At 48.0% G+C, this 16,963-nt stretch overlaps 1 protein-coding gene across 1 annotated transcript in view; it reads right to left on the bottom strand.

Annotated features, from left to right (window-relative positions):
* LOC132332460 (contactin-4) overlaps positions 1-16,963 on the bottom strand; it is a 278,899-nt gene that overhangs the window by 98,219 nt on the left and 163,717 nt on the right. Inside the window, exons 4-5 of the mRNA XM_059856845.1 lie at positions 9,601-9,727; positions 8,176-8,351 (exon numbers count right to left, since the gene is read on the bottom strand). Of these exons, the coding sequence (XP_059712828.1) occupies positions 8,176-8,351; positions 9,601-9,727 (303 nt within the window). The remainder of the gene's footprint in view (positions 1-8,175; positions 8,352-9,600; positions 9,728-16,963) is intronic.

The raw sequence follows: 16,963 nt of genomic DNA, 5'->3' as shown, positions 1-16,963 counted from the left end.
AAGAAAATCAATTTCTGAAGATGTAAGAAAAACTAAGAAAATGTAAAGATTTAAAGCAGATTTGTGGGCCCTTGGTGTCAGCAAGCTGCAGTGGCTGGCTGGGAGTTTTCTCTCTGAATTTTGGCCCTGGGTGGGAGGGAATGCACTGATGAAAATGCCAGGAAAAAGGGAAAGAAAGGGAAAAAGGGAAAGAAAGGGAAAAAGGGAAAGAAAGGGAAAAAGGGAAAGAAACTGTAGGGAAAGCTGGAGATTTGAAGTGCAGGCTCTGAATAAACAGAGGGAACATCTGGGTGAGAAATAGCTGAGTGGGATATTTCAGTCCTGGGGTGCAAAGGGCTGGAGCACAGGGATGCAGGGAATGAGGGCAGGCAGGGCACTGCCTCAGCTGAGGGCAGGTGAGCAGATCCCACCCAAACACTGAGATCCCCAACCCTGCACTCCACAGGGATCTTTCCCTGCACAGGAAAACTCCAGAGCAAGCAAGGAGCCAGGGAAATGTGCAGGGCTGGGTTGCTGCTCCTCACAAGTAAAACCTTGGAGAAATAAACCTCCCGAGGAGGGTGAGCAGGGCCAGGCACAGCAACCATCCCAAATGCCTCCCAAAACCAGCCCAAACCCTCTGGCATTTCCTACCCAAACCCTCTGGTTCCTGCATTTCCAGCCCAAACCCTCTGGTTCCTGCATTTCCTACCCAAAACCTCTGGCTCCTGCATTTCCAGCCCAAAACCTCTGGTTCCTGCATTTCCAGCCCAAACCATCTTGCATTTCATGCATTTCCAGCCCAAACCCTCTTGCATTTCCTGCACTTCCAGCCCAAACCCCCTGGCTCCTGCACTTCCAGAAGGTTTAAAACACATCATCTCTTACCAACCCCCAGATTTCAGTGATCCCTGTGGAAATTCTCCCATTTTCTTGCTGAACCCATGGATCAGTCCCTGGGATTGTGGGTCTGGTTGTTTGGAATTCAGTAGATCCCCCTCCAAAAACAAAGTTTTCATTATTAATTGTTCTTGAAGGAGTGACTTCCATGACAATTCAGTCTCCAGAAGATAAAATGAATGCACTGGAGGGCAGTGAGGGTTCACCAGTAAAGACTTTGAGCAGCCATTACAATGTGTTCCTTAGCAACTAACAGTGAAAATTATGGGATTGACTCGTGTAAAAGATGTAACAGCAAACATGCTGGCAATGGGAATATTGAAAAAACCCTTTTCAGTAGGATGTTGGGAGTAATTTTCTCTTTCTACCACCACAGTGAAATTATTTTGGGATGGCAGGTCAGAGCCCCAAATAATTCTCACTGCAACCATGCCATTACTGGGTTTTCTGCCACTCCCTGCCCTGTGCAGTGCTGGGTCCTGGCTGCTAATTCACATTTAACAATTATTTTTGAAGGAAAAAACCTTTCAATAAAATGAATTCTTTTAATAAAGTGAGTGTGGGGAAGAGTTTTTAGAAAGAACAGCGTGACTCCCTTCACTTCAGAGGAGGGTCCTGGTAACAAGGAAGAAAGAAAAGAGTTCCTGGAATGGAATCAGAATATCCTGAGCAGGAAGGGACCCCCAAGGACCATCCCTCATGAGTAATCCAATGGCAAAGGCACCAGAGGCAGGGTGGAGGCTGCTGCCCTGCCCAGAGGGGGAAAGCAGCCAAACTCCAGCTCTGATCTTCAGGCACTGAGGACACAGTGAAACAGCTCAGCTCAATAACACCCAGAAAATCAGACTTTTCACCTGTCTGGGGACACCTGCAGGATGAGGAGGAGGAGGAGAACAAGGAGACCCCTGTAGGAACCCAGGAAATTCCTCTGGCTGCCCTGGAGGACACAAGACCCTGTCAGGGGCTCAGAGACCTTGGCACAGAGCCCTGGACCCCTCTGCCTTTGATCTAGCCCTTGGAAAAAAACATTACCAACCTTTATATGAAGGTTTACAAGCCATGACAGTTTAAGTAGAATGATTGTGAATTTATCACAGGGTGAAAAATAGATTTTTGGGGTTTTTAGAATGGGGTTCAGGGGGCAAGATGGAGGAATCTGGGTGTGCCCAGCCTTTCTCCTTCTTCTTCTTGGCCTCCATCTTCTGCTGGGATGGTGGCACTTTTAGATTGGTTTAGAGTGGAAGCTCTCTGTCTAACACAGGTGACAGGTATTGGGAAGTTATGGTAAATATTGTACAGTAGTTTTTAGTATAAAAAGATAACACTGCCCTGGGGCAGGCAGAGTGCCCTGGACTGTCCTGCTGAGCAACCTCGGCTGGACAGGAGAAAGAATTTTATAGATAAGGAACAATAAACAACCTTGAGACCGAGAACTGAAGAGCTCTGACTCCTTCTTCAGTGCCAGGCTGGGAAAAGAGACTTTGAGACACATCTGGGGTCACTGTGAGCAGCAGAGACCCCAAGACTTCCCCATCCTTTTGACCTCCTGGGCCAGCACAGTGATGCCTCACCCCTGCTGCAGCACCCTCAGAGGACCCCTCCCTTCAGACTCATTATCCTGCACTGCCCTGGGGCTCATTCCTGCTCTGGAATTGGTCCCTCAGCCCCTGGACATCTCAGCATCACTTTGGCCAACTGCAGGGAACACCCACAGCATGAGCATGGATCTGCTAAGTCAGAGATTCCAGGGAAACTCCTTCCTGGGAAATGGCCATGGGCTGCAAAGGGGATTGCAGAGGGGCCTCTGGGCACAGAGCAGGGAAGGACACCAGCCATCCTCCCCTCATGGGGTCCCACAGATAAACCCCCCCTGAAAACAGATCCCATTTCTCTAACAGCTCCTGTCTCACAGACATCACTTCCAGGCAGTTTTTGTAACAACAGGGGGCACAACAATGACAAGGCTGAAAACCAGCTCTGAGTCAAACTGGGTTTTCCCCTTTGGACACCCATTTCCAAATCAGCAGCATGTGACAGCCACCAGTGAGATGAGAAAGGCAGCAGCAGCTCCTGCACAGCTCCCAGAGGGTTCATTTCCAAAGCAGCATCCTGCAGCTGGCAGCAGCTTTGTGAATTTCCAGGTTAAATTGCTGAGGAGTTTAGGGCCAAATTGAGCCAAGTTATCACAGCAGGGAGGGAATATTTCATCTGTGAGCTCTGGGGAGGGCTCCATGGGAGAGGAGAGGGGTCACCTCTTGGCAGAGGCTTGGTCCTGTGCTTGGAGGTGGAGCAGACACAGCCTGGAGACCCCTGGGGTGGGGGGCACTGGAGATGTGCAAAGCTGAGCTTGGGCAGTAAAACACAAACTGCTGCCTCAGCGAGGGAAAAGAAATTCAAAGCTGTCTCTAATTCGAGATGCTGCCCTGTAGGAGCTCATAGGTCAGCAGGAATTGTCCTGCCTTGCTCCTCCCACTGTGATCACAGACAGTCTGGACATCCTTTAGCAAGAATTCAAGCAGAAGGGAAGCCCTGAGCTGTCCCACCCCCCTGAAGCCCCTTCCAGCAGTGCTGCCCAGCTGGGACAGGCTGGCATCAGCAGAGGCCACCAAAGGAAACTAAATCTGAACACAGAGATCTCCAAATGCCCAGCCCTGAGAAGGGTCTGCGAGGAACAGGAGCTTCTCCAGGTGATTTTGAGAACTTGCCCTGGTGATGTGATGACTGCAGAGGTGTGGGTATAAATCAGAAAGGTTGGAAACCACCCCAAGATCAAGCCCAACCTTGGAGCAGACACCAGGGCCACTAAACCACCCCACAAAGTGCCACATGTGCCACTGTCTGAGCAATTCCAGGGAAACTTTTCCTGATATCCTCCCCTGGCACAGCTTGAGGCCATTTCCTCTTCTCCTGTCACTTGTTCCCTCAGAGGAGAGACCAACCCTCACCTTCCCACCACCTCCTTCCAGGGAATTTTTTCTTCCTCTGTCTTTTTCCCTCCCTCTTCCTTCATTTTTTCCTTTTTTTTTCCACCCTAGTTGTCTCTGAAATTGAACATATTTTCACTGAGTGAGGAATCTGCTGTGCCACATTAACAGAATCTGGATTAATGACACCCCAAGCCCTGTGCTTATAGCAACACAGGCTTTCAGAAAATAAAAAAGCTTTAAACTCTTGAGTATGGATCTAGCAAGAGATCTCTAATTTAGAGAGTGACAGAACAACTTCCAGCCCCTGGGGGATGTTCCATCCCACACATTATTCCATGGGCAGCTTGAGCACATCCAGAGGAGGCAACGAGGCTGGAGAGGGGCTGGGAGCACAAACCCTGTGAGGAGAGTCTGGGGGTGCTCAGCCTGGAGAAAAGGAGACTCAGGGGTGCCCTCATCACTCTCACAGCTCCTGAAAGGTGCCTGTGCTCAGCTGGGCTGGGCTCTTTCTCCAGGGACTGACAGAACCAGAGCTCACAGCCTCCAGCTGCACCCAGGGAAATACAGGTTGGAGAGCAGGGAAAAGTTTTTTACAGAAAGAGTGATAAAGTTCTGGAATGTTCTGCCCAGGGAGGTGGTGGAGTCCGCATCCCTGGGGGTGTTTGACAAAGCCTGGATGTGGCACTGGGTGCCAGGGGTGAGTTGGGGTGCTGGGGCTGGGCTGGACTCGATGGTTCTGGAGGTCTCTCCCAACCTGGTCACTCTGTGATTCTGTGATTTAATAACTGGCAAGGACACCCTGGGAGCTCATCCTCCCTGCCCTGCCAAGGGGACAGGAGCTGAGCAGGCAGAACAAGCTGCAAATTCATCACTTTGGGAGGGCTGTGGGCCAGCTCTGGTGCCACCAGAAATCAATGGGAGCTTCATCTCCAGCCCCCATGGAAGCAGAATCCGGGCCACAAAAACCAACTTTGATCACACGTCTGCAGGGGTGGGCTCAGCCCCAAAATGCTGCCTCAGAGCTGCCCCCCAGCCACAGCTCCTGCTGGATTCCAGGGTTATTTCCCAACAGAAACCATAGCACAGTGAACAAAATCATCAAGCTAAGCCCCAGCCCCTAAAATAAAAAGCAAATCATTTAATCTAGTTCAGCTGTGTTTCCTTAGATCTTTGTGGAAAAGCCATTATTAGATCCATACTCAAGAGTTTAAAGCTTTTTTATTTTCTGAAAGCCTGTGTTGCTATAAGCACAGGGCTTGGGGTATCATTAATCCAGATTCTGTTACTGTGGCACAGCAGATTCCTCACTCAGTGAAAATATGTTCAATTTCAGAGACAACTAGCGTGGAAAAACAAAAAAAAAAAAGAAATAAAAGTGGGAAGAGAAGGGGAAAAAGAGAGAGGAAGAAAAAATCAAAAAGGACAAACCTGAAATGAAAATGCCATATCAAAAAGCAAGTATTCAGGGGAAATATTAGCACTTTTATCATAATGAGTTTGTAACCTAATTCCATATTTCAAGGCTGAAATTGCTGACCCTGTCTGCCCTCCACAGGAGGCTGAATGGCTCAATCACAGCTTAATCTTCCCTGAAAAGGCTACAGAAGAATATCACAGCCCTGGAAGAACAACACACATTCCTGATGCCCCAAGAGTCACAATTTAACTCTTAAAAGGAGGGGGGGGGGAACCCTCAAATCTCACCAAAACCCCCAACAGTCATTTCCTCAGAAATAAAAGGGAGATAAAACAAAACCCACACGACACAAGATGAGGATGGAAAATAAGGGGTTGCTCAGATGAAGGGAGAAGCTTCCCATGCCCATTTTTATTGTTTCTCTGAGGCAGAGCCTTTGTAGGAAACTTAAATCACTCTGTGTTTCCTAATTCAGCCAATTCTGGTTGCCATCCCTGTGATTCCAACACACTGTCAGTGTTGGCCTGTCAGCTTTAACCACCCCATGCTGTACATGCCTTAAGCCAATCATCTAAAATTATCCCACCTGGGCCCCACCACAATGCACCTTTCATAGTTCTGTTTCTCCAAAGTTCCCAGAGTTATTTGCAAGGCCACCCTTTGAAACTTGTTTCTAGTTCCATTTCTCTCCACAATGTCCATCCTATTCCAGGGCATTTCTAAGCCAGCATTTCTGGTCTCAAAGTTTGCACATGGATGCACACTGTGTGAAAGTTCTCACACTTGAGAGCTTTCTACAAGCCCATTTCCCACACAGAGCACCCCTTAACCCACCAGGAAAAGCTGGGAGAAGGCCCCCAGCTCCCAGTTTTTCCAGCCCACCATGGCAACAGAGGCTGCTTCTGACTTACAGGCAAACTGCAGCTTGGCCTCTCTGCTGACGATGGTCCCAAAGGGGTTGGTGGCCACACACTGGTAGGTGCCAGCATCCTGGCTTTGGTTGGGGTTGTTGATCAGCATGGGGCACCAATTTATGGGACAGTGCCCTTTCCTGACCCAGGATGGGGCAACTGAGAGGCATTACAAAAACTTTTATTCCATTTTCAGTCTCACGTGAAGGGTGAGACAATAGAGGTGTTGTCATTCACACCATCACAATCAGAAGCCAGCTATTTCCTAATTCCAACACACTGTCAGTGTTGGCCTGTCAGCTTTAACCACCCCATGCTGTACATGCCTTAAGCCAATCATCTAAAATTATCCCACCTGGGCCCCACTGCAATGCATCTCTCATAGTTCTGTTTCTCCAAAGTACCCAGAGTTATTTGCAAGGCCACCCTTTGAAACTTGTTTCTAGTTCCATTTCTCTCCACAATGTCCATCCTATTCCAGGGCATTTCTAAGCCAGCATTTCTGGTCTCAAAGTTTGCACACAGATGCACACTGTGTGAAAGTTCTCACACTTGAGAGCTTTCTACAAACCCATTTCCCACACAGAACACCCCCTAACCCACCAGGAAAAGCTGGGAGAAGACCCCCAGCTCCCAGTTTTTCCAGCCCACCATGGGAACAGAGGCTGCTTCTGACTTACAGGCAAACTGCAGCTTGGCCTCTCTGCTGACAATGGTCCCAAAGGGGTTGGTGGCCACACACTGGTAGGTGCCAGCATCCTGGCTTTGGTTGGGGTTGTTGATCAGCATGGGGCACCAATTTATGGGACAGTGCCCTTTCCTGACCCAGGATGGGGCAACTGAGAGGCATTACAAAAACTTTTATTCCATTTTCAGTCTCACGTGAAGGGTGAGACAATAGAGGTGTTGTCATTCACACCATCACAATCAGAAGCCAGCTATTTCCTAATTCCAACACACTGTCAGTGTTGGCCTGTCAGCTTTAACCACACCATGCTGTACATGCCTTAAAGCCAATCATCTAAAATTATCCCACCTGGGCCCCACCACAATGCACCTTTCATAGTTCTGTTTCTTCAAAGTTCCCAGAGTTATTTGCAAGGCCACCCTTTGAAACTTGTTTCTAGTTCCATTTCTCTCCACAATGTCCATCCTATTCCAGGGCATTTCTAAGCCAGCATTGCTTGTCTCAAAGTTTGCACATGGATGCACACTGTGTGAAAGTTCTCACACTTGAGAGCTTTCTACAAGCCCATTTCCCACACAGAACACCCCCTAACCCACCAGGAAAAGCTGGGAGAAGACCCCCAGCTCCCAGTTTTTCCAGCACACCATGGCAACAGAGGCTCCCTCTGACTTAGAGGCAAACTGCAGCTTGGCCTCTCTGCTGACGATGGTCCCAAAGGGGTTGGTGGCCACACACTGGTAGGTGCCAGCATCCTGGCTTTGGTTGGGATTATTGATCAGCACGGGGCACCAATTTATGGGACAGTGCCCTTTCCTGACCCAGGATGGGGCAACTGAGAGGCATTACAAAAACTTTTATTCCATTTTCAGTCTCACGTGAAGGGTGAGACAATAGAGGTGTTGTCATTCACACCATCACAATCAGAAGCCAGCTATTTCCTAATTCCAACACACTGTCAGTGTTGGCCTGTCAGCTTTAACCACCCCATGCTGTACATGCCTTAAGCCAATCATCTAAAATTATCCCACCTGGGCCCCACTGCAATGCATCTCTCATAGTTCTGTTTCTCCAAAGTACCCAGAGTTATTTGCAAGGCCATCCTTTGAAACTTGTTTCTAGTTCCATTTCTCTCCACAATGTCCATCCTATTCCAGGGCATTTCTAAGCCAGCATTTCTGGTCTCAAAGTTTGCACATGGATGCACACTGTGTGAAAGTTCTCACACTTGAGAGCTTTCTACAAACCCATTTCCCACACAGAACACCCCCTAACCCACCAGGAAAAGCTGGGAGAAGACCCCCAGCTCCCAGTTTTTCCAGCCCACCATGGCAACAGAGGCTCCTTCTGACTTACAGGCAAACTGCAGCTTGGCCTCTCTGCTGACAATGGTCCCAAAGGGGTTGGTGGCCACACACTGGTAGGTGCCAGCATCCTGGCTTTGGTTGGGGTTGTGGATCAGCAGGGCTCCTCCCAGCAGGCTGTAGTGGAAATCCATGCCCACGTCAATGCTGCTTCCATTTAACTTCCACCTGCAGCACACAATGCCAAAGTTAAACCCTGCTGATGCTCCTGGCTGGTTGGAAACACAGCCTGAAGTAAGTACAGGAAGGTTTAGAATGGCTCTGACTACTTATTAAAAATAAAATAAAAAAAAAAGGCACAAAAATGCAAATTTCCTGAGTTGTATTGAAACATTCCAGTATTTAACTGCAAGAGCAATATCCCTGACATATATTTCAGTCTCTGAAATGATGAATGCTTCTGTAGTTGCTGGTGCTGCTGCTCTTTGGAATTGACCAGTTGGCAAGGGGAAGTCCCTGAGACAGGATCTCTGACCCATTCCAGGCCACTGAGGATATTTTTTCCCCCCTCTCCTGACTTTCTGGTTGGTTGGTTGTAAATTTCAGAAAATTCCCTCCTGGCAGATGTGGTCACAAAGTGGGGCACTGAAGAATTCCAGCCCTGAGGAATTCCAGCCCCTGGCAGCTCCTGAGTGCACAGGGAAGCTCTGGAGCTGTGTTTGCACCATGGATCCTGGGTTTTATGGCACTAACAGCTGGCTGTGGCAGGGGACAGCACAGAGGCAGAGCCCTGGGGACTCTAACTGGTTTCAGAGTGGCATTTACTGGTGAGCAGAGTGAGAGGCACCAGAGGGGAGAGAAGAGCAGCAGCAGTGATTTACAGCAGCAGCAGCACTGCAGGAGGACAGCACCTTCCTCCCAGGACCCCAAAGCAGCTGCTGAGGCTGAAAAGAATGAGGAGTTTTGTGGATGTTTATGGGAAAGGATGGTTAATCTGAGAGCCAGGACTATTTATGATCCTTTTGCAGCATTTTAGAGCTCCTGTCCAAGGTTTGCAATTGAGCTGCAATCCCTGGAGATTTCCTGGTGCCCATTCCCTCTGTTCCTAACTCCCCAGGATCCCAGAACATCCTCAGCTGGAAGGGACCCACAAGGACCACCAAAGTCCAAATCCTGGCCAGGACACCCCAAATCCCACCCTGGGCATCCTGGGAGGATTTCCCAAACCCTCCTGGAGCTCTGGCAGCCTCAGGGCCATGCCCATCTCCTGGGCAGTGCCAGCACCCTCTGGGGGAAGAACCTTTCCCAAAATCCAAGCCAAACCCCCCTGGCCCACTCCAGCCCCTCCCTGGATCCTGTCCCTGCTCAGAGAGCAGAGATCAGAGCTGCCCTGGGGATTTTTGGGGATCAGCACTGCAGCAGCCTCCAGGGACATCACTGATCACAGCAAGGCTCTAGGAACAAGCACTGAACAAACCCAATGGTTGGTCGGGGGTTTCCTTTCACTTCACAGCTCAGCTTCACTTTCTTCTCCTCCGAGTCCAAGGGGAAGATGACGCTGTCGGGCTCCTGGAGGAACACTGGCCCGTGCAGGGTGTTGTCATCTGCAGGGACAGGGAAATGGGACAGGTCACTCATGGAACCCCCTTGTTGCAGGCTTGAAATATAAAACAGAGTCTCAGCAGCAAGAGGCCCTGTGCCAATCACCTTGGAAAAGATCCAATGTCACTTTATTTAGTTGATAACAGCAGATTTTTTATTTTTTTTTTCCCCCAAAAGCCACTGAACCTCACACGGAGTCATGAGAATGTCCTGCCCTGAACAGAGCACAGAATGGAGCCTCACCCAAAGTTCAAACCATGGGAACAGGCACTGCTGTCACAGCAGAGCTCAATTCAAAGCACAGTGCCCTGGCACCAGCCCCACACCTCCCAGCCCTGACAAGGACATTCCACACTCCTGCCCTTCAGAGCGTTACAAACTCACACTAGATATAGGTAGGAGAGGGAAAATATTTTGGCAAAACAAGCTGACACGACCTTCAAGGAGCTCAGGAGTCGTTTCCCAGCAGTCCAGCACTCTGAGCTTGGTGATTACTGACAGGAGCCTCCCTTGAGCTGACTTTCCTCCTTCATTTTAAAAATACTCTCTGGTTTTTTGAGCTGTTAAGTCCTCCCTTTCTCCTTTCCTCTCTCCTCAACCACTTCACCTTATCAATTTATCCTCTCTCAGACCTGGGAGCAGCTCACAGGCCCATCCCTGAGGGGCAGCTCTTCCCTGCCCACCACTCTGCAGAATTTCAGGAGATTCCCTGACACTGCTCACAACACCTCAGAAAGCTCTGACTGAATTCCCTGCTCTCCATCCTGTTTGTATCAGTTCTGTCTCCACAGTGGCTGTTCAGAACACAAAGGAAACCAACTTTTCCTGCCTGAAAAGATCAGCTGTCTTGATTTCACTGAGACTTTTCCTCTCATCAGTGTCAATGTCTGGCTGCTCCTCCAAGTTCAGAGCAAGTGAGGACATGCTGGAAGTGCTCACAGTCAGAAAGTCTTTCAGCTGACTAGAAGGAACCTTGATTTAACATTTTTGAATCATTTTCCAATCTTTTGCTGCCCTGCAGACTCTGTTCTTTCAGTGTGCAGGGACTTGCAGGGATGTGAACACGGAATTCACTTCAGTCAGGCTGCTGGGAGCCCACCCAGGTGTGGATACAGGAAATTTGTGGGTACAGGAGGTCAGGGGAAAATGAATAAATAACATTTAGAGATGATGGGATGTACAAAAATATGGAGGTAAAAAAAAAAAAGAATGAACAGAAGATGATGGATCTTCCAGATGGAAGGAAGGTGAGAATGAATGGGAATAACCCTGATATTGCCTGACCCTGGGAAATCAGCTGGATTTACCAAGGACAGAACAACAGCCCTTCACTCAGGGAGAGCAAATTCTGTCATCCCCACTGAAGTATTTCACAGAGACTCTGCCAGGAAGATCAGAAAGGAATCACCTCTCCCCTGTCCCCTCCCTCAGGCCCCACCACAAGCACAGTCACAGGCCTTGTACTTATCTTTATTTTTAATTATATGTTAATGATACCTGACTGAAACTCATCTATTATTCAAAACATTCCACATTGTCTCTAGCTTTAAATCCCACCTGTGTGCAACTCATGTTGCTGGTGGGAAAAGACAATAATAGCCATGAAGCATTAGGGACTGGATTATGGCATCCCAGCTTGTTCCTGAGATCCTGAGCAGCCTCATTCACCCTAAGAAAGAATATTATAGCCTGGCCCTTAAGGATTGGAGCTCTGAGCACTGTATGAAGGCTTTGGAAGCAAGAGATTTAAAATATATTTGAGTGTATCCAGTTTTCTCACTGGAAAATCCACGAGTGCTCAGGTCCTGTGTAAGAGATGCCTCAAATCCCAGGAGCACAGAGCCTGATGGTGGCACGAGCCAGAGCATCCCAGATAATCCAGTTAGGGACTGCTGACTCAGGGATGTGTGTGATTGCCTCTGTCACCTGCCTCACACCCCCCTCTGGGCTGTCATCTGCTGTTATTTCAATTAGAGAATGTCAATTTATATCACATCACACCAAAGGTCTGACTTTGGTCCTCCTCCCATCCCGGGAGAACACAGCCTGCATTCAAAGTGAACAGTTCAGCTGCTTGAGGTGGGAAACAGGAACAAACCTGAGGGTCCAAAAGTGTCCCCCCAGCTCCAGGACATCACCTGGCTGCAGGAGCAGAGGTGAACCTGCAGCACCCTGGTCTTCAAGGGTTAATGAAACTGGCCCACACCTGTAAGAACCACCCCATCCTGCCTGTGTCATTAATTACTGAGCAATTAACAACTTAACAAACACTCAGGACAGAGAACAGAAGGTAGAAACAATGACAAAGAGGTGAAAACCCTGATTTCTCTACTGAATACCTCAGTTTACCCAAGCTCAAGTGGAAGCTCGTGGAAGATTAAATTAAAACACTCCCAAATATTCCACCTGCTGCCGACACCGTTCCACATTCACCTTTCATATGGCAAACAAATGCCTGCCCTTCCTGTTGGGCAGCAAGAGGAAAAGCCCTGGTGTGATTTTCAAGCAGAGGAAGAAGCTCTGAGAGCAGCTGCAGCCTGCCAGGGGAGCAGAGGAGCAGGACAAACCTCGCAACACCGGCTAGATAAAATTATTTTGAGTGCCTTTCTTCTTCCTCTTCTTGCTGCCTGTGTAAAACCAAGATAAGCAAGTCCAAACTATTTAATCTTCAGCCTGTGGAGCTGCTTTGCTGCAGCCTTGATGTGTGATTGAAATCACTGCAGCCCAGATGCCAGCACTGGGTGATAAGGGCTGAGCCACAGAACCTGCCACGGGAGGAGGATTTGCTTCACTGAGCACTCAGGAGTCACCAAGAAATAAAACAAGCTGCCATCTAGATCCTTGCAGACAGGAAACTACAAGAGCCTGCACCAGAAAAAGCCCATTTTGGACTGAGTTGTGTTACTCAGATGTTTATTGTCAGCACAGGCAAAGGTGTTTGCTCCACTGAAGGGTCTGCTTTTGTGGGAGCAATGTTTTGCTGTTTGGATAACTCTGAAATGCAAATTCTACACTTTTAAAAATAAATTCAAAGTGGTAACTTTCTTTCTGTGGCAGCAATGTCCAGGGACTTGCACTCCACCAGGGATAACACATTCTTGGCTTATCACTGGTGAGCACTTTGAGCAGTTCAGTCCACAGAAACTCTTTGCTGTGCTTTGAGGCTTCTTCCCTGACCCTTCCCATCAGATTATGTCTAATAGACTCCTTTTTGGTCATTTCACCAAAAAGAACAAGAAGCAGTGCATATCTGTGTACACACACCTGAGATTGCCCAGCTATTTTGGACCACTTCCCTTTTACCATTCAACACATTTCCCACTGCCCCAGGACCATAAAACAAACAACTTTCCCAGCCAGACGAACTGGTGAGACACTCCCAGGGGCAGATTTTACTTTTCTGAGTTATATTTCTCAAATGAGTGAAGCCAGAGTGAACACGAGCCGCCCTCAGCTTAAGACAACCTGCAAACAAGATTGGCTTCCAAAAAAGCATTTTTCCCCCTCCTTGTCAGCTAAAACAAATGTACTCCTGCTCTGGGTCTGCCTCCTCTGACAGAAGTGAGTTTCTTTCAGTTCAAGGCAGGAAATTTCAGTGGCTTTGACAATAAAAGAAGCATTTCAACCACAGAAGGAGGTGTGTGTCCATATGGTGCTGGATGGAAAGTGAGAGATCATTTCAAAGAACATTCTGCTCAATGCATATTTTTCCCCCCTTAGTGAATTACAAAACCTACTAAAAAAAAAAAAAAGCCAGATGAATTGGAATCCATTCCAAAAGAAGGGTGTATCTGCTGAAGGGTGTATCTCCAGTAGCCCAAAGCTGAGAGCCAGCAGCTCTGAATGCTGTCAGCTTGCCCTGCTTTTGAGGAATTGAAACGTGAGGAATGTCAGCCGAGGTTAATTCACACCAAACAGGTGGAACCATTGCTGTTCTCTAGGAACATTAAGCCTGGTGACAGATACTGGTACCTAAATAGAACTGCTTTAATCTCCATTGAAACTTATGGCCAATTTGAGAGAAAGTTTAATTGAATATTCCACACCGTAGGGAAAGATAATAACTAAACTGAACAGAGAATTCTTGGAGTATATCCAGGGTAAATGAGAGAAATGCTTTCCTTGTTTGCTGCTGAGGGAATTGCTCCTGCTCTGTGTGCTGGGCTGTTTTCACACACTGCTACAAGCTGGTATTTCTTTGAGACAAAACTGCACCTTGGGAGGAGCAGCTCTTCAGAAAAGTGGGAAGTGGAATGGATGGGACAGCTCAAGGGCACACAGCCCTGCTCTTCAAGGTGAGCAGCTGCACTCCATCCTCTGAGCAGGAAAGGGCTCCACTGGATGGCTCTCTGCCTCCTTTCTGCCCATCACTCCTGTTAACAGCAGCTGCACTTGCCTTTGAAATTCAAACAAAGAATATTTCACACCACACAGTCCTGCTGCAACTCATTCTGGAGACTTCTCCATGAACAAGACCCACTAAAGGTGCTTCCTGTCCAAAGAAAAAAAAAAAAAAAGATAAAACCCAGATATTTTAAAAGTGTATGAAGTGGTGTTTTCCACTTGTAGCTCTGCATCTTTGGGGACAGCTCCTTGACACTAGACTGGGCTTCTTTTGTGGCACCTACAGGTGTCCAACAGGTGCTGTGAGCCTTCTGCTGTCCCCTCTCTTGTCCTGCTGTCCCCTTTTCTCCTGATATACCCTCTCCTCCTGCTGTCCCCTCTCTTGTCCTGCTGTCCCCTCCCTTGTCCTGCTGTCCCCAGCCCAGGGCACAGCCCTGCCTGAGAGGTGACAGCTGCCACACAAGTGTCTGACACCCAAGCTCCACAGCAGGCTCAGATATTCCCCAGAGACCACAGGAGCCCAGGAGGGAATGAATCTCCCCTCTGGTAAAGGCAGGTGTGGAAGAGCTCCAGCACTGGAGGTGGATTCAGCACTGCCCTGACAGCTCCACTGAGGAGTGACCTGGGGATCTGGAGCAGCCTGGGTGAAAGGCAGGGTGAACTCAGAGCGTGCCCTGAGCTCTGAACATCCACACAAATGGGGATATTCACATGGGGATATCATAGGTACAAATTTGGATATCATACACGCAAATGGGGGTATCATAGACACAAATGGGGGTATTTGTATGTGGATATCATGCACAAAAATCTAGATATTCACATGTGGATACCATACACACAAATGGGGATATTCACATGGGGATCTCACAGGCACAAATTTGGATATCATCCACACAAATGGGGATATTCACATGGGGATATCATAGGTACAAATTTGGATATCATACACACAAATGGGGGTATCATAGACACAAATGGGGGTATTTGTATGTGGATATCATGCACAAAAATCTAGATATTCACATGTGGACATCATACACACAAATGTGGATATCAGACACACAAATGTGGATATTCACATGTGGATATCATACACACAAATGTTGATATCAGACACACAAATGTGGATATCATACACATAATTCTGGATATTCACATGTGGACATCATACACACAAATGTGGATATTCACATGTGGATACCATACACACAAATGTGGATATCATACACATAACTGTGGATATTCACATGTGAAGATCCTACACACAAATGTGGATATTCACATGTGGACATCATACACACAAATGTGGATATTCACATGTGGACATCATACACACAAATGTGGATATCATGCACATAACTGTGGATATTCACATGTGGATATCATACACACAAATGTGGATATTCACATGTGGATATCATACACACAAATGTGGATATCATACACACAAATGTGGATATTCACATGTGGATATCATACACACAATTATGGATATTCCCTGAGCCTCCTCTCCTGGCTCCAGACTGCTGGGAGAGGCCATTCCCACCACAGCACAAGGATGACCTGTCCTCCAACAAAACCCTCATTTACCAGGATGCAATTCGAGTTCTCTTAGCATGTCAACAACCTGATTATCATCACCCATGTCCTCTTCAGTGTCCCACAAAAGCACTTGGCTCCAGTACTGCAGAAAATCACAAATTTCTTCACCACAGCAGGGAAACAGAGGAACCCACGGTGCCCTGTTGAGGACAATATCAGCCCATGACAGAGCTGTGAGTATAAAACAACAGCAAAAATCAGATTAATGCAGTGCTAATGGTGCTGCCACCAGTGCTGGACGTTCTTGCACAGAGCTGCTTGGGAATAGAAATGTTTCCAAGGCCCGTGCTAATTATCTATTGATTTATTAGTAAAATGTAAGGTGCTGATGTAATTGCAGCCTGCCAAGAACACACATCATTACTGTAAAACTTTCAGCTGCCTTGGGTAGGACAGGGACTGCCAAGTGGATATATTAAAGAAGCAGAAGTAGTTGGTTACATGTGCATATTTTAAAGCCACATATTTCCTTTCCTTTCCTGGACTGGGATTGATTTGAATCTCTGCTGTAATCAGGAAGGTGTGTAAAAGCCAGGTGAACAAATGCCATCCTCCCCCCCAGCAGCAGACAGGCAGAGTTCCACAGTGAACAAACCTCTTTCCTTTAACATCCCCAAGCCTTAGAAAAGACAAGTCCCTGGGGCAATGACCTGTAATCTCTGCCTCATCTATTGCTGCAAAAACAAAGACAACTCTGGCAATGTGTCCGGGCTCTCCCTTGATTGAGGAGCCAAACCCTGCAGAAAGCTTCAAGGTGAAAGGAGCTGGCTGGTGCTTGGCTTCAAGGTGAAGCCTCTTTTCTCCCTCCAGCTTTAAGGACATCAGCCTCTGTCAAAGGAGAGCTGAGCCCTGCCAGCTCTTTATCCAGCTATTTACAGAGCAGTTCAGGCCACGGATTCCCCTCTCAAACATTTGTGAGTAAGCAGATGGAATTACCAGGGCCTCAGGTGTGGAATTTTCTGGGTTCCCCAGAAGGAGGAGTGGAGAATCCAAGCCCTTCCTTGCCAGGCACTGCACACCCCAGGGCTGGGCAGGCTCCTGACCCTGGGCAGGAAAACCTCCCTCACTTCTCACTGCTGCTAAGGCAAGAAAATGTTGAACAATCCTGCAAACAGGATCCAAGGCTGTAATCTCCAGGTGGTTCTGTTCCATAAATGGATTGAAGACATTTGAAGTCTGCTGTTGGGCACTGGGCTGGCAGATCAGCTGCTCTCACTCTCTGTAACTTCGTTGGAGTGGCTGGAATTGCTCCAATTCTGGGCACATTTGAGGAGTTGCCCCTCAATTTT

The sequence above is a fragment of the Haemorhous mexicanus genome, chromosome 11 (assembly GCF_027477595.1).
Source record: "Haemorhous mexicanus isolate bHaeMex1 chromosome 11, bHaeMex1.pri, whole genome shotgun sequence".
Lineage (NCBI taxonomy): Eukaryota > Metazoa > Chordata > Aves > Passeriformes > Fringillidae > Haemorhous > Haemorhous mexicanus.
Note: the sequence above shows the minus strand (reverse complement) of the source record. Positions and strands in the feature narration are given on the sequence as shown.